The sequence below is a fragment of the Dipodomys spectabilis genome, unplaced genomic scaffold (genome assembly GCF_019054845.1).
Source record: "Dipodomys spectabilis isolate Male_0828 unplaced genomic scaffold, ASM1905484v1 ptg000297l, whole genome shotgun sequence".
Taxonomy (NCBI): Eukaryota; Metazoa; Chordata; class Mammalia; order Rodentia; family Heteromyidae; genus Dipodomys; species Dipodomys spectabilis.
Window position 1 is genome coordinate 18,083,830 of NW_024870974.1, and position 22,760 is coordinate 18,106,589.

Below are 22,760 nucleotides of genomic sequence, written 5' to 3' on the forward strand. Positions count from 1 at the left end.
ACCTCAGACCCTTAGTGCCTCACACTGAGAGCAAACAAGCCTGCGCTCTCAGCGGCAAAAGGCCTGTGGTCCTCTGCTATGGCTGTCCTAGTGAACTAATATGACTGCTATATGCTGAGGCTCAGAGAGGCTAAGTAAGTAACTTGATTAAAGTCACAGAAGTAGTATGACAGAGTTAGAATTTGAATCCAGTTCAAAATACCAGTTTTCCAACTTAAGTACTCAACTTAGGGTAGAGTGCTCAATAAATACTAGCTACATTTTTTTTTAGATCATTCCACATGACCGTAAGTTAAATGTAGGATATAGATTATATAGGCATAAAATAGTGCAGCAAGGGTTCTAATTCCCAAGTGCTATGCTAAACAAATACTACTGTATCAGCAACTCTACAGACTGGAAGTAGGCTCAAAACAGAGACAGATTCCTATTACATCATTCCCACCACAGTCCAGGTGACGTGCGGCCTAAGGCAGTGGCCTCAGAAAGCAGAGGAGTGGCTGGTATCTGCACACAGGCTGCGTCTCCATGCTATCACCGAAGACAAGTTCATGGTAGTTCATGACTGTAGTCTCAGCAACTTGGGAGGCTGAGGCAGGAGAATCGTTGGAGCCCAAACGTTTGAGACAAGCCTGAGCCACATAAGCATTCCAGAGAGTGTGCCTAAAACGATAGCTCCCAAGCTCGTTTTCCTTTGCCTATCTCAAGGCCTTCTGTTGTTATCCGGAACACATGAAAGGAAGACAGAAGGGTTTCTCAGTAGCCCACATTACAACTATTCTCAGCCTGAAGAAATGCTCCTCAGTCCATGGCCAGAGAAAGGCAGAAGCCCTGGGGCTCTCCTGCTCTCCTCTCTACACATTCCTGAAGTCCAGACAGGGTTCGGAAACCTGAACACAAGACAAAACAGGGTCTGTGGTAGCTTCCTCTGGTTCCTTGTCTGAAATAATCAGGAAATGGAACGGTTGAACCAACAAAATGATAACATAGAAACCCAATTTTCAAACAAAAGACAATAAATACGTGACATGAAAGAGCTGCTCAAAAATGTCATTGTTAGTGATTGGAGAGGACCGTGATGAAGATCCTTGGGGTAATTATTCCTCATCACAGCAGAAAGAACCTGTTAGTGTGAAAATTCCAGAGAGAAGATGCTGCTAACGTGGAATTCACTAAGCAAAAAGAAACGTATTAGAAATATGCTTCAAATATGGCCCATACATGAAAGAAGGTGCTTGTATCTATAATACAATTAAAACCATCCAAAATATGAAAGTGTAGGTTAGGCCCTTGAAGTTCACAACAAGGAACCATGGTGGTCACTCTCATTTTCTCCTCTTCTTCCTGAAGAACATTTATACAGCAGTTTTCCTTTGTCTTACCACTGAGGCACTCAAAGTCTGTCTATAGGTGTCTTCGAGCTCCAAAGATCAATAGAGACACACACTGCTTACTTTACCTTCCACACTCCCAAGTATGAAACCTTTCAAAACCATGAAATGCATTTTCTGTCATCAAATCCATTTTCTCAGTTTGTCTCATTCACTTCTACTTTACAATAGCAGCAGCTATTTACAATAGGGGGGAGGAGAAACAGGTAAGTTATCTATCTATCAATCTATTTATATCTATCTATCTATCTATCTCTGTATCTGTATCTATATCTATAGATATAGACATAGACATACATTTAGCATGGTTAAGTCTCCTGAGAAGATTTAGTAAGGAAAATTCATGAAATACCAACACTTCATTTCCTTTTTTAAAAAAAATTAGGAAGAACACTGTGCTAGCAGCAAGAAATTTGACAAGTAAGATACTGACAAACAAAGTTGATGTTAACTCATATTTAGGTTAAGGACACGTCCACACGCTCTGGAGACTTTATCAGCAGATGCTTTACAACACAGTAGCCCAACAGAAGCACTGTCAGGCTCACGGAGCTCTGTGACTTCATTCAACCTGCAACTGCAATGGAGCAATAGGAGGCTTGGGGAAGAAGAACTTGCAGAAGGAGGAGGCCCTAAGACTACTTAAGAAAACACTGCACCAAGAAAGTCATACCACAGCATGCTCTGCTTCACTGTGTTGTGATTTAAGACCCATTTCTTTAATCATCTTGCTTATTTGCAAATATGTGTTTTTATGGGGCAAAGGATTCCAGCTGAACAAAAAAAATAGGTAATGAGAAAACTGTATGATTTCCTTCTTCTATTTTCTGTGTGTGTGTGTGTGTGCGCACGTGTGTGTGTGCGTGTGTGTGTGTGTGCGTGTGTGTGTGTGCGTGTGTGTGTGTGTGCGTGTGTGTGTGTGTGTGTGTGTGTCTCAGTCGTGGGGCTTGAACTCTGGTCCTGGGCACTGTCCCTGAGCTCTTCAGCTCAGGGCTAGCACTCTACCACTTGAGCCACAGCACCATTTCCTGCTTTTTCTGTGCATGTGGTACTGAGGAATCGAACCAGGGGCTTCATGTATGTTAGGCAAGCATTCTACCACTAGGCCACATTCCCCGCCCCTCCTCCTTCCTCTATTTTCATCATGGCTTTTTAAAACCCCTTGCCAGCTCCTTATTCTTCTTTTATAGAAGCAGATACAACCCTTAAAGGAATTGTGCAGACTTCAGTTCTCAGTGTGTTTTTCAAAATTCTGACACTAGATTTGCCAGGAGGACTCTTGAGTTCTGCCCAGAATAGCTACGTAATTTTTTCCACGTGGGTTTAAGAAAAAGGTAAATTCTACAGCCACATATATTTAAGGCCTCACTTGTATTTCACCAAGGCAGCTTTGATTATAAGAAGTTATATTAATATTTACCGGTCTTTGTCCTCTGAGAAGTGAAAGAATGTTTTGAGAAGGAGAGGTCCTGGTTAAATAAACTTACAACTGGTGGGTTTAAACAAAGCAGAACACATTTCTTTGGGGGACTGGCTTTAATATAATCCCTGTGGAGTGTAATGTTGAAGATGGGGCGGAATATGCCATGAGTTACTGAAGGAGCCTCACTCCAGAAACTTCTCACGGAGCGGTTTCCCCTGAAAACACAGAGGATTGCTGGGTTAGGCTCTATGACTGTTTTATGTCAAAAGACCTAACACAAGACGGGCACACTAATCCCAGCCTATAATCCTGAGGCTGGGGTTTATAGCTAGAATTTATGGAGGCTGAGAGTGGGGGACAGCAGATCCAGGCTAGCTCGGACAGGGAGCTCACCAGGCCTCTTCCAAAGCAACAGCTGAGTGCTATTAAAGGTGGTCAGTGATTGTCAGCCCAGCTACAGGGGAAGTTGACAACAGGAGTATCCGGGGACTGGCCTGGACAAAATAACCTCAGCAGACGTGTGTGAGTGTGCATGAGGTGGTAGTCAGTTAGTGCCTGCCTAACAAATTCCAGCTACTTGAGGAGTAGAGATCAGATAGACAAGATCAGCCTGGACAAAATGTCAGAGCAAACCCAAATCAACCTATAAAAAAGGAATGGAGGTGCATGCCTATAATCCCAGCTATGTGGAAAGTTGTAGCTAAGAAGATTCTTTTCCAGATAGGCCCTCACCTTTGAGACCCTATCTATAGAATAACCAAAATAAAAAAGGATGGGAATGTGGTTCAAGTGAAAAAGAACCTGTTTACTAAGTGTGAGCCTCCAAGTTAAAACCCCTAAAAAAAGAGAATGAGCAAGAAAAGATGCCACTCCAGAGACTATTTTGTCATAGAAGTCAGCTTCTTCAAGTTTTTAAAATCACCTTATCCTTGCTTATTAGCACCAGTGAGCACACACAGAAGTGTGGGATGGAAGGTAAAGGAGTGCTCAGATCCCAGCTGACAGGCTCCCACCGCTCCCTGTGGCTCTAGGTTCCAGGCAGTTAAGTTTTAGGAGGATACAAGTAAGAGCTGCCCCACGGCTTCCTCCCTAACCAAAGCATTCCTTTCATTCATGGGAGACTGTAGGTCCTCTGGGGAGTGAAACAGAAATAAATGTAAAGGTCATCTTTGGAATCAGAGAAGACCCCGGGAAGAACATCACAGTTTAAGCTGAATGCTGTAGCCACAGGCACATACAAAGTACCAAAAACAACATCAAAACACAAATACCCCAAGAAGGCCAAGGACCAGCACTGGCCAGGCCTGACCAGCTCTTACCAAACCCATAGGACTAGACTGTCCAAGGGAAGAACAGTGACACACTAAGACATACAGTCACAGCCTGGGAGGCTGCGAATGGAGACCCATGAGAAGGCCCAAGTTTGAGGAGGCAGAAGCTCAGAATAGACAGCAGCTTAGGAGGTCTCCGTGGATGGAAAGCAGGTAAAGGGAAATCAAGATGGCGGACACAGAGCAGCAAAGAATGAGTCTCAAAACCTTCTGCTTGGCAAGGCACCAGTGACTCACGCCTATAATCCTAGCTACTCAGGAGGCTGAGATCTGAGGATCGCAGTTCAACGCCAGCCCAGGCAGCAAAGTTCGTGAGACTCTTTTTTTTGCAGGGGGGATTCCAGTCGTGGGGCCTGAACTCTGGGCCTGGGCGCTATCCCTCAGCTCTTCAGCTCAAGGCTAGCGCTCTGCCACTTAAGCCACAGCACCACTTCCGGCTTTTTTCTTTTTTTGCTTATGTGGTGCTAAGGAATCGAACACAGGGCCTCATGCATGCAAGGCAAGCGCTCTACCACTGAGCCACCTTCCCAGCCCCAGCCGTGAGACTCTTATGTCCAATAACCCACTATAAAACCGGAAGTGGCGCTGTGGCTCAAGCCGTAGAGCACTCACCTTGAGCTGAAGAGCGCAGGGACAGCACCTAAGCCCAGAGTTCAAGCCCCACGACGGACAATAAAAAAAAAAATCTGCTCTGAACCAGATGCCTCTGTGTTCACTGGTGACATTCGAGTCCTAGTCTCTAGTTTTCTCATCTGCCAGGTTGAAAACATTATCATTCTAGAATTTAGATTAAGGTTTTCTAGTAAATCTAGAGAAGCCACTCAGCCCTGCTTACATTCCCTCTGATATCACTTCCTCCCTTTCTCCCTCTTTCTCCCCTCCCCTCTGCTCTGTAACTGTATTACCACCGCCCTACACAAGCCTTCCACATTACCCCAGGTATCGACACTCACAGGCCCAAGTGTTGAAGGCTTGGACCCTAGTTTGTCACTACTGGAAAGTGGTAGGACCTAGCAGGAGGTCTAAAGGTCATTTCTGGAGTTGACAGTATGACCCCAGCCCCTCCTCTTTCTCCCTACTTTCCAGCTACCACAGTGTGAATACCTTCCTCTGCCACAAGCTCTATGCAACCAGAGTCAAATGCCATGCACTGAATCTTCCAGAACTGTGAGGGAAATAAAACTTTCCTCTTTTTAAATTCCCTGACTCTGTTATTTTGTAACAGTAACAGAAAGGTGACACAAATGCTGCTCTTCTAATCTAATGAGGAGACATAGCACTGAACTACATAGAACCTTTGTTTCATCTTCCCATACTTAAGATTGCAAATTATAATCTAACAATAAATATCATATATTTGCATCTCTCCAACATCCTAAGGCCAGTAACAGCACAGTGTTCATCAACATTGTTCCATGAAGACGTACTGATTAATTCGTATTACATGGACAAACACTACTATGAAGCTTACCTCTAAAACTTGTCAAGTTGTCTCATTCAACAGCCATTCTAATCTTCTCTCCTTTGCCTTGCTCAACAACAAAAACTGGACCACAAACAATTCTTTCCTAGGAAGCCATGTAAATACCGTAACTAAAGACATACATGTAACGCAGAAGCTGACTGCAGGCTCCAGGGAATGCTTTACATAAAGACCTTCCTCCTATGTTTTGCCCTTCTAAAAGCAGCTGTAATGACTACACTAGCTTGCAAATATGAAGAAGAGAATCCTCAACCTTGACAGTCAGTCAGCAACCCTACTGACTTATATGAGGGAAAAAACAAAAATCATCAGCTGGGCACTGGTGTCTGAATCCTAGTTACTCAGGAGGCTGAGATCTGAGGATCATTGCTTGTAACCAGCCTGGGGAAGGAAAGTCCTTAAGACTCATCTCCAATTAACCACCCAAACATCAGAAGTGGAGCTGTCACTCAAATAGTAGAACCCTAGCCTTGAACAAAAGCCCAGGGACAGTACCCAGGCACAAATTCAAGCCCCAGGATTGGCGCGCTCGCACACACACACACACACACACACACACACACACACACACACACAAATCAACTAGCTGAAGCACTGTGAATCAACTCTACTACTGCATTACACCAGTGGTTACCAATGCCCTGCTTGCTCTTAAACACCCAGGTCATATAAATAATGCACACCCAACATAGGACAAAACACTTCTCACACCATCCTGGAGACTGGCTCACAGTGCATACAGCTTACAGACCTGAATACTTCTACTTTCCTCAGTGATGATCCAAGTCCTAGAAGAGACAGCACAGTATCATCCAGAGAAGATAAAAGAGAGCCATACCTATTTACAGTGTTGAGAAAACCCAAACTAAAGGTGATCCCAACATTCTCTCAGCACCTTGCCAAAGATGAGGCCCAAGATGTCAGTTTTTTGAAAAACAGTCCATTCTTCTGATAACATGAGTGCTCTTATAGTCATGGCCCTTCCTGTTTACAAACAGGGAGGAGAGTGGAATGTCTGCTGATTTTCTAGGAGAAATTATATAGAAAGAGATATCATGAACACAGAACGTCCAGACTGACTTTATCAGAGAGCTGCTTATGTAAGAGACAGTTTTAGTAAGTAAAAATGTTAATAAGAACAAAATGACAAGTCATAAGAACACAATGTCATTTTGTTCTTAAAATAACAAGTTCTTCTAATGTTACAGCTTTGGTTTTTTGCTTAAATAAGAAGTTAGGTTTTGTTATATGATTGTTCAGGAATTTTTCTAAATCTGTTATTTGGGAAAGGATTTTAGTATTTCTCCAGGGACTTTTGTTCTGGTATAAATCTAACAAAAGAATGTTCAACTTAATTGCCTAGTAAAATTGTAACTTATGTCTTTTTCTTGTGATTATGTTCTTTATGGGAAAGAAACTAATAACACCCTACCTTTACTCCCATGTTACAATGAAAATTCAACCACTCTTTTCAATGATATGGGGGTGATCCGAACATCTTTCAGCATGCTAAAAACAAATGGCCATTAGGAACTGCAAAAGAAAGTCAACCAGGGGCTAGAAGGTGGCTCAGTGGTAGAGTGCTTGACTTGCATGTGTGAGGCCCTGGGTTCGATTCCTCAGCACCACATAAGCAGGAAGAGCTGGAAGTGGCACTGTGGCTCAAGTGGTAGAGCACTCACCTTGAGCTGAAAAGCTGAGGGACAGCTCCTGGGCCCAGAGTTCAGGCCCCACAACTGACAAAAAAAGAAAGAAAGAAAGAAAGAAAGGAAGGAAGGCGAAGAAGACAACGACGAAGAAAAAAAAGAAGAAGAAGGGAAAAGAAAGTCAACCAAAAGAAAGAACCCCAGTCAGTGACAGCAACAAGCATCTAACCGCTGTCCCAAAGCCCATGACCCAACGCCTCCCAAGCCTGTCTTCATATTCTGTGTTTGTCATCTCAAGTGAATCCAACACCACCTCAGAGGGGACTTGCCCTTTCACCTCAGGGCATTCTAAGTTGGATCTTTGGTCCATATAAAGTACTTTATCAGAAACTCGCAAGAGGCGCTGGGACAGCACATATGAGACAGTTACTCACCAATGGTTCTTTCTGTGTTAACCATGCCAGCCCTCAATCCTTGGCCATTGCTAGCAGCTCCCCTCTCCACCCCCTGGCTGGCTCCAAGGGTTTGAACTCACAGCCTCATGCTCTTCTTCAGCTTTTTTACTCACATATACCCACCTGAACCACAAAGTCCCGTGGACTTTCCTTCCCTGGGTGCCTTCAAACACAGATCCTCAGATCTCAGTCTTTTGAGTAGCTAGGATTATAGGTGTGAGTCACCGGCACCCAGCTTTCCCTTCTGTGTTTCAATTGCTTTTATTTAGGTTTCTCCTCCTCGCAATTGAAGGGAGTAAATGAAGACACAGGTTTTATGTCAAAAACCTGAACTGTCAGCCAGGTACAGTCTCCTGTACCCCAACTACTGTGGAGTCAGTCAGCAGCAGGCAGATCACCAGAGTCCAAGAGGCAAAGGCAGACTAAGCAACTATTAAGATCCTGTGACCAGAAAAACGTTCAGATTTGCTCTAAACTCTAGCTTTTCCCACAGGCTTCCTGCAAGCACTGAGTGACTGTCACTTTCTTTTCTGGTTTTTTGATGGCACTGGGTTTTGAACTCAGGGCTTTTTGCCTGCCAGCTAGGTATTCTACCATTTGAGTCGTAAATTTCAGTTTCATTATTTTATAACTAGGGTCTTGCTTTTTGCCAGCATTTTTGATCCTCCTATTTACCCTTTTTCCGCCATGGCTGGTATGATAGTTATGTACTACTCTGCTCAGATGGTCTCACAAACATTTTGATCCAGTTGAGCCTCAAACCTTGATCGTCCCCATCTCAGCCTCTTGAGTAACTAGGATTACAGGCATGCACTAACCACCAGTCACGTTCTTAAGAAAGATTATTCCATGTATTATATCTTAAACTATGTTAAACTTAAATAGCTAAAAAATAAGACAAGATATTATTTATTATAATAGTTATTACCTATTTTTGTGCTGAACTCAGGGCCTGGGCGCAATCCCTGAGTTTTTTCACTCAAAGCTCTTGAGCTACACCTCTACTACAGACTTTTTGGTAGTAAACTGGACATAAGAGTGTCAAGGAGCTGGGCATCGGTGGCTCACACCTGTAATCCTAGCTCCTCAGGAGCCTGAGATCTGAGGATCGCGGTTCAAAGCCAGCCCGGACAGGAAAGACTGTGAGACTCTAATCTCCAATAAACCACTCAGAAAACCTGAAGTGGTACTGTGGCTCAAGTGGTAGAGCGCTGGCCTTGAGCTAAAGAGCTAAGGGAGAGCGCCCAGGCCCAGAGTTCAAGCCATATGACCAACAAAAAAAAAAAAGTGTCAAGGATTTTCCTATGGGGGGCTGGTTTTGAACTGACCCTTAGGTATCAGCCTCCCGAGCTGCTAGGATTGCAGGTATGAGACAGTGGCACTGAGTTACCTTCCTGAAATAATGATCCTGATGGTGTTAGTAGCCTGCTGGAAACTTCTCAGGAAACTTCTCAATTGCTTCCTACTGAATTCATAACAAAATCTGCTTCACCAGGCCTGCACCCCACCCCACCCTACCCCAGGTCTATCTGGGCACCAAAGCTCCTATACTCTTCCCACCCACCCACCCCCACCCTCCTCTTGGTCTCGACATTACTAAAAGGTCAATATTTTTCCTTGTTCAAAATACTTGGGCCCAAGAGTGTTTGAGGATCTGAAGTCTGGAATATTTGCATTACACATAATGAGATGTTCCAGACAGGACCCAAGTCACATCATCTACTCAGTCATGTTTCATGTACCTTTCTCTATTGGGGAGGAAGGAAATTCCACCCAGCACCTCTGTTTTACATGTCAGTACTAGGGCTTGAACGCAGGGTCTCATTTATCTCACTAGACTCTTTCTACTCATGGCCAGTGGTCTACCACTTGAGCCATCCACCAGATGGCTCAGTCAATTGCAGATACAAAGTTTGTTTGCTTAAGCTGGCTCCAACCAAGATCCTCAAATCTCAGCCTCCCGAATAGCTAGGACTACAGGTGTAAGCCACACATTATTTGTAATAATAGTATTTGCAAAAATAGTATTTGTAATAATTTTATGCAAGAAACCAAGTGTCCTGCTATAGATTTTTCCACTTGCAAATTAGAATTTTGGCAGTCCTCAAAACATTTCAGATTTTGGATATTCAACATGCATTTCCTTCAAGTTTTTTTTAACCTAAAGCCATCAACTATGACCATAGCAACTCAAACTTATTCAACAATGTAAGATAAGATTACCATTTCTCACTGGAACTAATTTCTGCATGGGCACACAGGGTCTCTCTTCATTGTTAATCCTCCAGCAATTAGTTCAGCATAGCCCAAACTCAGTGACATGGAGGGCAGCACCTCTCCACCAGGCATAAGTAAGGTTATTGGCAGTAAGGACTAGGAACAGAAGTGGGTTGTTGTTTTATGTTTTGTTTTTTTTGGTCTACACCTAACAAATGTATATGGAGGTCACTATGGTTCAGGGATTCTTCTAATTACTTCAGAAATAAAGGCAGGCACCTATGGGTCTAGCCTGGAATCAATCTTCAGTTACTCAGGAGGATTACCCCCAAAAGATCTCAGATTTAAGCCAACCAGGGCAGAAATGTTCAACAAAATGTTGAACTGAAGGTATAGCTGAAGTGGTATAATGCCAGCTGTGGGGAGGAGGACAAGCTGGAGATCCTGAGTTCAAGCCTCAATACACACACACACACACACACACACACACACACATACACACACACACACATATACATGCATGCATACATACAATAATGATGATAAGTACATACTACAGCCAAGCAGTTATAAGACCTTTAATACTTAATGTGAGCAACAAATAGAACCACCTAGTACATGGCTCATAGGTGTATACCTATAGTCCCAGCTACTGGGGAAATAAGAGACTAGAGGATCCGTTGAGCCCTGGAGGTCTGACTAACATAGAGGAGAAGAGGGGAGATGACCAACCATGAGGAAGAGTTCTTACCATGTCCACTTTACTAATGGACAGGCTAATAAAGAAAATTCAGGCACTGAGGGCATCAGTAACTTGCCCAAGGCACACAGCTAATAAGCCATGAAATCAACTTCATCTTGACAGATAAAAGCACGCAATTGTTGAGAAACCATTAAACATCCTGTATTCAGAACCGAGGTGACGCTGCAGTGGCCAAATCCAGTTCCACCAGCCACAGCCTCACCAAGAGAGTACGGCCTCTTAGCACAAGAGGGCAGAGGTGCATGTGGGAGAGCCAGTAGACAGGTGAGGGGAAATCAACACGCCTTAATGAAATACTAAATGGCACCTGATTGGCAAATTCCTGGGGAGACAGGAAGTGGGAATTCTAGTTGAACCAGGAAGCCCCACCTAGCCATGGTAATTGACATAGCATAAGGAGATTATCAGACATCTCAGCGTTTAAAGAACTACCTGCCCTTATAGTGTAAAGGCCAAGGTTCTTTATACAGGTGATGTGTGTTTGTTTACAAGGAAAGATTGTGGTCCAGGCTTTCCCAATACAAAAAGGGTTCCTTCACAAGATTAAGTAAAATCCTGCCTGGGGACATTGCTGTACAATAGGCCCTGTGCTCCTGTTCCCACAAGACACCAGCCACCCTGCCTAAAAAACAATTTATCTAACCCCACCTGCTCAACAGCTGTGGACACTTTGAATCCAAGTATCACTTTCTCCTTATGTGCTAGCACTAGAGCCTAATGTCAGATGAAGCAAAAAGGCCTGTAAAGATTTTGTTGTTGCTGACTCCCACCATTTATTTCTTACAGACCTGAAATGTATACTGACTCAGGAGAAGGCTAAGAGAAGGTTAAGCTGATAACACAGAACATCAAAAAGAAAATTTAGCTCCAAAAATGTAAATCAGTGGTAGTTTGCTGGATTCATATACATAAGGTCCTGAGTTTATCTTCACCACTACAAAGACTATTTCCAAAATGTTTTAAGTTTATAAAATTAATTAGAGACAGAAATGGTAGCATACATCTCTAATTCCAGCTACTCAGGAGGCAGAAGGAGAATCCTTCTAAGGCCAGTCACAGTCAAAACCACAAGATTGGGGGCTGCAAAGGTGGCTCAGTGGTAGAGTGCTTGCCTTGCATGCATGAGGCCCTGGGTTTCATTCCTCAGCACCAGATAAGCAGAAAAAGCTGGGAGTGGCACTATGGTTCAAGTGGTAGAGCACTTGCCTTGAGCTGAAGAGCTGAGGGACAGCGCCCAGGCCCAGAGTTCATCAGGCCCCACGACCAGAAAAAAAAAAAAAAAAGATTCTACCAGGAAAATTACCTAAAGTAAAAAGGGCACAGGGACATCATGTTAGGGGTTGAGTGGCTGCCTAGTAAGCACATAAGTCCTGAGTTCAAACTCAAGTACTACCATAAATAAATGTAAATGTATTACAGTAAAGACATCACATGTATATTCTCTACATAAATTTATGGGTTCACTGAAAATAAAAGCATGAGAGTGTAGCTGAGTGGTGGAGCACTTGCCTGGCATGTACAAGGCTCTGGGTTTGAACCTCAGCATCACATAAAATTTAAAACGTAAATCTGTAAGAAGCATGATAGAGTATTAGTTCCAATGTCCAATTTCTACTCACCACAAAAAAGGTGAACTAAACAAAACAAACTTACATATATTCATCTAGATGGGTTCACATATGTAACATAGAAGAGGAGAGACACATTGTATGAAACCATTATATAAAGTCTAAAAACACACAAATTATGCTGTTTTACTTAGGGGCGTGTCCCACTGTAAAAATGTCTAGAACTCATAAATGTTAGACTTGTGATAGCTCCCAGCTTTGGGGAAGAAAGCAGGGAGAAGCATGTAAGCTGGAATACAAACACATGAATAGTTTTTATGAGATTCTTCTATCTTTTGCTTTTCAATTTCAGAAAAGCAAAAAGCAAAAGAACCAATTGTCTGAAATTGAAAAGCAAATGCCATAGAAAACCTCCTTCCTCAACTTTCCTTTTGCGGGGATTACAGGGATGCACCACTTTGCCAGGTTTTTCATACCTTTTTGTATTTGTAATTTTTTTATAGTTCTAAAATAAAAATATCTCAAGATTTTTAAAGTTAGACTAATATTAAAAATTGGAAGTTAAATTTTACCTGGGGACAGGATGAGAAATGGGGAGGAAGGAAGAGAAATGCCAGGGAAGAAAAAGGCGGGGAGATGAGAAAGTATAAATAGTATTTTATTGAATGGAGGTCTGTGCCTTGTAATGGATCCTAAATCAACAAAATCTCTGAATGTTTACACTGAGGATACAGTTTTAGTTACAACAATGATCTTGAGGATACCTAAGTTTAAATTTTAAATTATGATTACTACACTGAGTTAGGAAGAATAGTCTAACTAAATCATCAAATACACACACATTCCAGATCTTGAAGCCTTATCATGGAAAGATTGCCAGCCAGATCACAGCCCACACCCTTTTAAAGAGACAGCTTATCAATGTGGTTAAGGGGTTGGAGTAAGACAAACCCCAGTTCACATTCCAGCTTCACAAAATTATATGGTCTAGACAAGCTACTAAATTCAAGTTTCCTGACCTATGAAATACATTAACTAGTATCACATTCCACTGAGTAATTAATATTACAAAATGCCTATAGTGCATTTAGCACAAATGAAAGCAACTAGTAAACAATAAAAGCTATTATTAAAATTATTTACATTATATAAATCTTAAATAACAAAAACAGCTTTGAGATGTAGTCTATCATTGGCTATTTTATCTCTAAGGTTTAATTTTAAAGGAATATAGTAAAACAGTCAAGACATCCTAACTCTGAATTATTATCTACAAATTTCTACACACCTTCTTATAAAGCCAGAAACTCTGATCTAGACAAGTTACTATTCCCTCTAAATTTAGTTTACAATTTTACAAAATATGGCAAATAATACCTCATTCCACTGAGTTATTGTTATAATGCCTAAGCAGAGTTTAGCACAAAACAAATCACAAATGCTCAATAAAAGCTGAAATGAAGCCAGGTGCAGGTGGCTCATGCTTGTAATCCTAGCTACTCAGGAGGATGAAATCTGAGGATCACAGTTCAGGTGAGCTGAGGCAGGGATATTCTATGAGACTCTTATCTCTGATTAACTACTAAAAAAGCTGGAAGCCGAGTTGTGACTCAAGTGCTACAGTACTTGCCTTGAGCACAGAAACTCACGGATAGGGCTGGGAAGGTGGCTCAGTGGTAGAGCGCTTGCCTTGCATGCCTGAGGCCCTGGGTTCAATTCCTTAGCACCACATAAGCAAAAAGAAAAAAGCCGGAAGTGGCGCTATGGCTCAAATGGTAGAGTGCTAGCCTTGAGCTGAAGAGCTGAGGGATAGCGCCCAGGCCCGGAGTTCAGGCCCCACGACCGGACCCAAAAAAAAATAAAAAAAAGAAACTCATGGATAGTACCCAGCCCCGGGGTTCAAGCCCCAGATCTGGCAAAGAAAACAAAAAGCTGAAATGAAGCCAACTTGACAGGCACGTTTTCTTTAAACCACATGTACAAAGTCAAAGGCAAAGCTAAGCAACACTGAATCCCATAAAAGACAGTCTTCATACTGCTTTTTCTAACATCAAACTTCTAGACACGACATTGTGTTTATATTAACTGTGCTCAAAGATAAACAGTTTACCTATGCACCATCACATACAGGAGACTCAAAGGAGGCTACATAATATTTTCCGTAACAGTTTTCTCTCTCGGTTTTATATGTGTATAGAGTAATACAGAAAGAGAAGTTCGGCGCTGGTGGCTCACACCTGTAATTCCAGCTACTTAGGACTGAGATCCAAGGATAGTGATTCGAAGCCAGTTCGGGAAGGAAAGTCCATGAGACTCTTATCTATAATTAACCACCAGAAAGCCACTGGAAGTGGTTCTGTGCCTCAAAGTGGTAGAGCAAAAAGTTCCTTGAGCAAAAGAGCTCTCCGGGACAGTGTCTAGACCACAAGTTCAAGACCCTCAAATGACCATGTGTGTATTACAATATATACATATGATAGGTAATAGACAGCTATTGGAGTCAGAAAATTCAAACAGGCTTCTAGAAGAATCCACAGCCCACTTACAAACATCTCAGGTGGTCTTTTTTCCATTGTGAATTTACCCTAACAAATGCAAAAGCCCTCTATGATATCACTAGGTTTTCCAAAATGTTGACTTTCTGATCCTTCAGAATCCCTTCATGGGCAGTGGCGGCTTAGGCCTGTAATCCTAGCTACCCAGGAGGCTGAGATCTGAGGATCACAGTTTGAAGACAGCCAGAACAGAATTGTCTGTGAGACTCTTACCCCTGATCAACCACTCAAAGAACAGGAAGTGGTAGAGTGCTACCCTTGATCAAAAAAGCTCAGGGACGATGTACACAGGCCCTGAGTTCAAGCCCCACAACCACTGAGAGAGAGAGAGAGAGAGAGAGAGAGACAGAGAGACAGAGAGACAGAGAGGAGGGAGAGGGAGAGGGAGAGGGAGAGAAAAAAAAACCCTGTGATTTTAAGTCAGATGATGTGCTGCCATCCCAGAATGCTGAGCAGAGCTGTGTGGTCATTAACTCTTACCAATTCCCCAGGTTCCAGGCCTGCTACTGCTCACTACCAGAGGGAACTCAGTTGAAGACAGCGCACAAGTTTTCCAACAGCCTTCATCTTGTACTTCACTAGGAATCAGAAATGAATCTGGAAAAAGATTTCTCTGAAATACTACTGAGTTTTGATTTGCCAACTTATGTTCAAGATTTTCTGGCATCTGGGAACTATACTCAAAATATGGCTGAGTCTGACAGATGTACCTTCTTGGTAATGAGGATCTGGGCAAATACATTCTCATAAGTGATAAAGTCCTAAATGATTAGATATCTGGTCTACAAGCCAAGATGACCTTGATATTACAACCTAAAACTGCCATTGAGATAGTGATATTCTAAATCTTTTACATGGATCTACCCACTTATCCAATTATAAGTCGGCATGGTGGGTAGTACTGAAACCTCCAACTTTCAGATACAGAACTAAGTGGCTTAACTCAGGTTCTACTTTCAGTAGATGACTGATTTAGGATGGGGACCCCAACGGGCCAGGCTCTTTACCTTCTGTACCACATTCCTTCATTGGTTATTTTAAACACAAAAATAACCTCCTCTATCTTATTTCTTCTCCTAAAGTCTGTACTGCTCCCCAGTCTCCCAAAGAAGAATTCATCAAGAAGCTAGGCTCTGGTAGCTCATGCCTGTAATCCTAGCTACTTGGTGGCTGATATCTGAGGACTGTGGTTCAAAGATAGCCCAGGCAGAAAAGTCTGTGTGACTCTTGTCTCCAATTAACCACCAAAAAGCTAGAAGTGGAAGTGTGGCTCAAGGGGTAGAATGCCAGCCTTGAGTGACAAAAGTACTGGGCTCTGTGGGCGGTAGGCTCTAAATAGAACCAACTCTAAAATGAAGCCATGGATAATCTAAAATGACAAAGACATCTGAAGATTTTAAAGACAGCCTAGTCCTTCTTGTTCAAGCTTGGTTATAATTACCTCTGCCACCAGCCTACATCCTGCTGTAAACCAAACTCCCAGCGAAACCCCAGGTGAGCACTAAAGGTATCACAAGGAATGATTCAACCAGAGATGGTCCACATTGCTTTCTTTGGACCAAAGAATATACCAAGGCTTACAGTACTAAAACCAAGTCCTGGGAAACTTATTCTAGTTCTGTCATTTACTAGCAAGGTCACTTCTGACTTGTCCACCCAAGCGGCCCTCAAGTTTACTAACGAGCATTTGATAAAACAAGGTAAGTGGCTAATCAATGGCTAGGACTGTTTAAATGGTTGCAGAAAATATTTTCCATACTTTTCTCTAGCATGCCTAATGTAGAATTTATGAGAAAAATGTTTACATCCTACTGTTCCTGCCAAATATGTCATATATTTGTATGAGTCATAAGTACCTACAGCCACACAGACATCAGTCTAAAGGATTTCAGACATTTAAATGGCACTGGAAGAGGACACTAGTTATTCTACGAAAGGAAAGGAGCGACAAAAGGAAGAACTAAAAAGCCACTTGAACAAAGAGTCCATTGAACTGAGTGAATGATCTCCATGGCTAGCACAGAAGTCAATCCTCTTCTCTCTGGAGCTCCTCCTACCCTGGCTGTATCTCCCAAAGTCCTACACACAAACAGTCCATACTGCCTCCAATTGTGTCAGGCTTCGGCACATCATTCTCGAAGGAATCAAGTCCACCTTCCCAATCTTGCTTATAGGGCCTCTACCATATAAAACTGACCTTTGCATTTGGCCCAGTCTACTCCCAGATACGCAATCTCCACTCCAGCCAAACTGGTCTCCTTTCTGTCCCCAACACTGCAGGCTTTCTTGTTTGTTTCCAATCTGACAAAATTTTCTTACTTAAAACAACTCAAGTTCCAAAACTCTGAGAAAACTTTTTCCACTCTTTGTTCCTGGCAATGAGAGAATACTTACCTATCACCTAATCTTTCAACATATTTATTTGCATATCCTTTTCTTCAAGAATTTAGCATAGTGCAGAGGGGTGTTCAAAAGCGTTCTTTAAGGGCTGGGAAGGTCACTCAGTGGTAGTGCGCTTGCCTTGCATGCCTGAGGCCCTGGGTTCGATTCCTCAGCACCACATAAGCAAAAAGAAAAAAGCCGGAGGTGGCGCTGTGGCTCAAGTGGTAGAGCGCTAGCCTTGAGCTGAAGAGCTGAGGGGCAGCCCCCAGGCCCAGAGTTCAGGCCCCACAACCGGACCAAAAAAAAAAAAAAAGCGTTCTTTAAAAGTGAATTCAGCTGGGCTTGGGTGGCTCATGCCTGTAATCTAACTACTCAGGAGGCTGAGATCTGAAGATAGCAGTTCAAAGCCAGCCCAAGTAGGAAAGTTAGAGACTCTGATGTCCAATAAACTACTCAGAAAGAGCCAGAAGTGACATAGTAGCTCAAGTGGTAGAGAGCTAACCTTGAGAAAAAGCTCAGAGACAGATCCCAGGCCCAGGGTTCAAGCCAAAAAAAAAAAATGAATTCAAACACAAAAATAAACTCAAGGGCAAGGAACCTCTACCTTATTATTTCTTTGATTACCAGTCAACATTAACCAAATAAGAGGAACTATTTGCTGATTCCTCTGTAATAGAACTAAGCAGCAAGCCTTCAAGTCCTACAGACCCACGACTTCTTTAAATAATTATCAACAATTTCAAAGACACTTCAAGACACCCAAATTACACAAGCCTAACAAGAATTTAGTGCACTAAGAAGGCATCTTAAAAGACAATCAAAAACAGAACTCATTTAAACACACAATCCTGAAAATACACAAAAGGCTACTGTTGCAAAATAAAGTATAAAACATCCAGAAATATGAACAATCTGACTCAGTTATTTGCTACCCTTTCTGTACATCCTCCCTCTGGTGCCCGGTGCCCTTCCATGATTCTCTGACTCCAGTGTTTTAGAAAGGATCAACAATTAGGTGAACCACAGACCTAAAATTTTCAATGATCTCATCTTGCCATTTCCAATTACTGAGAACATTACTAATCCCTCCAAAAAGTGAATCAAGAGAAACCAAACAAGAGAGAAATTGGACACAGTGTCTCCTGCCTGTTATTCTAAGAAGTTACAGGTGAGGGTGAGGGTGAGGTTGGGAGGATCATGGTCTTAAATCAGGTCCACGAGTTTGTTTCCAACTCAGTAAAGGAAAAGTAGACCCAGTTGTGTGCACCTATCATTCTAGCAATATCAGGAAGCCTCAAATAGGCAGAGAGTAGTCCAGGTGTGCACCAGGGAGAAAGTGAGACACTATTTAAAAAATAGCTAGTGAGCTGGGCGCTGGTGGCTCACACCTGTAATCCTAGCTACTCAGGAGGCTGAGATCTGAGGATCACAGTTCAAAGCCAGCCCAGGCAGGAAAGTCTGTGAAACTCTTATCTCCAATTAACCACTCAGAAAACAGGAAGTGGCACTGTGGCTCAAGTGATAGAGTGTCTGCCTTGAGCTGAAGAGCTCAGAAACAGTGCCCAGACCCAGAGTTCAAGCCCCATTACCAACCAAAAAAAAAAAAAACAGCTAGTGATAGATGTGGCTCAGAAATAGAACACCTGACTAGCAAATGTATGTGAGTCCCTGAATTTAAAACCACAATATCACAGGAAGAAAGAAAATAAGAGAGAGAGAGAGAGAGGAAGAGGGGGGAAGGAGGGAAGGAAGGAAGGAAGGAAGAAAGGAAGGAAGGAAGGAAGGAAGGAAGGAAGGAAGGTAGGAAGGAAGGAAGGAAGGAAGGAAGGAAGGAAGGAAGGAAGGAAGCAAGCAAGCAAGCAAGCAAGCAAGCAAGCAAGCAAGCAAAGGAGGGAGGGAGGGAAGAAAGAAAGAAGGAAAAGAAAAAGTGAGCAAGCAATCAACTTCCACGCAGCAAGGCCCAGCAGGGAATAAAAATAAACTCTGGTCTTTTTAAGCCCAGGACAGATACCAGGGTTTGTGCTTGCCTGCCTGGCACTATGTGAGTGCTGTACTAACTAGTTTCAAACCAATGTCCAGATCTCTGCTTCCCCAAATAGCTGGGATAATAGGCATGACCCATCAGTACCCTGCAAGTCCAGCACTTGTCCACAGTCTTTGGAAGAACTAAAAGTAAAGATTACAGAACAAGCAGGAGGAAAGTCAAGTCCTCCCATTAAAAAAAAAAAAAGTGAACTACAGCTCTATCTGTCACAGGAAAGAATGTAAAAAGAAACTTAAGAGGAGGAGGAACAGGATAGTTTCTGATAGCTCCCTGAAGCATGATTACCAATTATGGTTCTTACAATTAAGGACAAGAATCAAAAGGAATAAGACACCAATTCACAAATTCCAGGAAGTGTGCCTTCTAAGGAGGAAGGCTCACAGCTGCTCCCCCACCCCACCCCCCCCACCCCCAGATGCTCCGAGATGCTGGAACACAAGCTTGCTTCCTCCTGGCAGAGCAGGGAATACACTGTCCCACAAATAGCTTTGTTGCCAGTGGCCAAACTGGCTTTGCCATCTGCCTCTCTCCACATCGCTCCTGCTCCAAAGGGAGCTGCCACCATACCACTAAGGATACTCCCCACCCCACTGACACTGGTTAACACTGAGCCACGGGAGTCAGACCCTTAGGTTCACTCCAATCCTGACTATATACTTACCCATACTTCCTCCACATGCACAGCCCCTCCCTGCATGCTAGCCAACGCACCAGTCCAGTGCCAAGGGCCTGGAAGGACATCCACCAAATAAGCCCACTCATCACATGCCACCCCAAAAGTGGGTCCCATTCTAGTTTTGCAACCCTAAAGAGGTCACAGGACCCAAAAAGAACCTTGGAGAGTCTCCAAAGAAGCAGAGTGACTTGCTTCCAAAATTACAGGGATGGCTCACTAAAATCTTTCTATTAAAATACATTCCAGCTCATATATTTAATGAAGATTAACTGGGCCAGGCTCTGTGATGGACAGATGAGGCAGTAGGCTCAGTACGTCTTAATCTTCATAATGCAAAACGTAAGGATGGGGGTGAAGTGGGATCTACAAGAGACAAACTATGAAGTCAGGAAATCACCAACTTAGTAAGAAAAGGCCTGACAGGGAGACTGGATATGGCCCAGTCCCAGGATCTGTATCTGTGTGTGTGTGTGTGTGTGTGTGTGTGTGTGGCCCAGTCCCAGGATCTCTGTCTCTGTGTGTGTGTGTGTGTGTGTGTGTGTGTGCGCGCGCCCACGTGAGCACTGGTCAAGGGTCTTGAACTCAGGACCTGGACATTGTCCCTGAGTTTTTGCTCAAGGCTAGTGCTCCACCACCACTTGAGCCATAGTTCCACTTCCCTTTTTTTTTTTGGTGCTTAAATGGAAATAGTCTTGCAGACTTCCCTGCCTGGGCTGGCTTTGAACCCTAACCTTGACATCTTGGCCGCCTGAGTCTCTGTCTTTTTCCAGAGGGAAGTAGCCAGGGGAGGGGGCTGGTTCCCTCACGGTGGCCTCTCAGGGACAGTGGGTCGCAGAGTGGTCAGGCTCCAGGCTCTCCAGGAGCTAACGCCCCGCAGGCCACTTCTCTTAGACTAGACTCCTTGCAAGATCACCGCATTACACTGAGCTCTCCGAGTTCTCCGGTTTTCTAGGGCGTTTTTCAAGAGAGAGATGGGGACAGATAGGGAAGGGAAGGCACGGAGTGGAGAAGTCTTAGAATTCCCAGTCCGAGGCGGGGCCGGTCAGGGGCCAAAGGGCCGGCGGCCCGCTGACCCTTGCAAACCTCGATCTTTGAACTGTCCCCGGCACAGGAGGTGGGAAGGAATGTGCAGGAGGCAGCCCAAGGCCGGGTGGACTTTCTGGTTTGGCACAGCCAGGGACCTGGGACCGGAGTGCCCGGGAAGGGGCGAGGAAGACCGAGCGCGTGCCGCCCGAGGCATCCAATGAGTAAATAAAAGCTGTTTGGAAAGGTCGCGAGATAAAACAGGTCAAAGCGATCTGCCCGTGCTGTGGGCCGCTGGGGTGGGATCAAAGCCCAGGCCCCAGCGGGCACGGATCGCGGGGGGCGCAGAACCCAGGGGCGCGGGACTGGGCAGAGGCCAGGGGCGGGAAAGAGGATCGGCCTCGGCGGCCGGGGAGGACCGACCGGGCCCGTGGAGCCGGGCGGACGGACGGGGGTGGAGGGGACTCCGGGGATCTCAGAATCGGGAGTCGGGCGGACCCCGGGTGCGGGGCCTCGCCACGCCGCCGCCCGCCCGGCGCGCCCGGGTCTCCCCGCTTACTCTTGGTGGCAGCGATGAGGTTCTTGCCGTCCTTGATGAGCTCTTTGATGAACTTGTTGGTCCTCTCGAGCTCCGCTTCGTGCGCGCGGATCCTCTCCCGGAACCAGGGGCTGTCGAGGTAGCAATCGCTGAACTCCAGGGGCTGCAGCCCCATGTCGGCCGCGGGCGGGCGGGCGGCGCCCTCGGCCCCAGCCGGGCTCCGAGGCGGCGGCCAGGTGCGGGGCGGCGCGCGCGCGCGCGCGGGCAGGAGGCCCCGGGAGCAGCTAGCCGTGCCGGGCGCGCGGGGCAGGCATGTCCCGCGGCGCGGAGCGGAGCCGCCACCAGCCCAGCGAGCGAGCGAGCGAGCGGTGGAAACGCGTGGCCCCGATCGCGGCGGCCCGCGCCCCTTCTCTCCGCGCCCGCCTCCTCCCTCCCCCTCCCTCTTCCCCACGCGCTCGCCCCTCCTCTTCCTTCCAGGCGTCCTCGTCTAGAATTTCGGCCGCGCGGCTCCTCCACCCCCGCGCCCCCCCCTCGGCCCCCGGGAATCGGGGTGACTCACTGTCGGCTCCCCAACGCGGGGAGCCCAGCCGGACTCGGAGGGGGCGGCAGTGCCCTCGGGTCCCCTCCCCCCGGCCCCCCGAGGCCGGCCCGAGGACCGCACTGGGGGCCAAGAGGAAGTGATTGACTCGTTTCTCCCGTTGATCCCGGGACCAACCCGGCGGGACTGGCGCGCGGCCCCCCTCGGTGCCCCTTTCCACCCCAAGGCTGCCGCTCCCTCCACCCAGTCGTGGGCCCCGGGCCCCCCAGGCCTCTCCCACACCTCTGCCGGCCCACGGGCAGAAGGCTGGGGTTGGGGGGTTAGCACGTGGGGTTAAACCGCAGGAAAATTGTCGGTGTGGAATTGAGCGGATTAAATTCCCGGCTTGCACGTCTGCATGTCGATAAATATTATTTTATATGCACACAGGCTTGGTGCCTTGGCGGATTAAATTATTTGGGTAGGCAGAGGCCGGTTCTTTATTATTACCCTAAAAGTAAACAAGAGAGGAGGTGGTAAAACGATCAGCTGAAAATTCATAGCGATGCCCTCCCGGAAAAAAAAAAAGCCTTCCTAATCCTTGTGTTCTGCAATAAAATAGTAACTTGTGAAAGTTACTGAAATTTATACCTAGAAGAACACACAAGTGGTTCAATAAAGTAACTTTGCAGAATACCAAGCAAGCATTTCTTTAGACAATGATCATGTGTCAGGCACACGGCTGCAT

General features: G+C 45.0%; 1 protein-coding gene across 1 annotated transcript in view; it reads right to left on the minus strand.

The window, feature by feature from the left end:
* The window catches only part of Arhgap10 (Rho GTPase activating protein 10), a 210,102-nt gene extending 188,412 nt beyond the window's left edge, over window positions 1–21,690 (minus strand). Inside the window, exon 1 of the mRNA XM_042701765.1 lies at window positions 21,517–21,690. Within this exon, the coding sequence (XP_042557699.1) occupies window positions 21,517–21,670 (154 nt within the window). The 5' untranslated portion in view covers window positions 21,671–21,690. The remainder of the gene's footprint in view (window positions 1–21,516) is intronic.
* Between the last annotated feature and the right edge of the window lie 1,070 nt (window positions 21,691–22,760).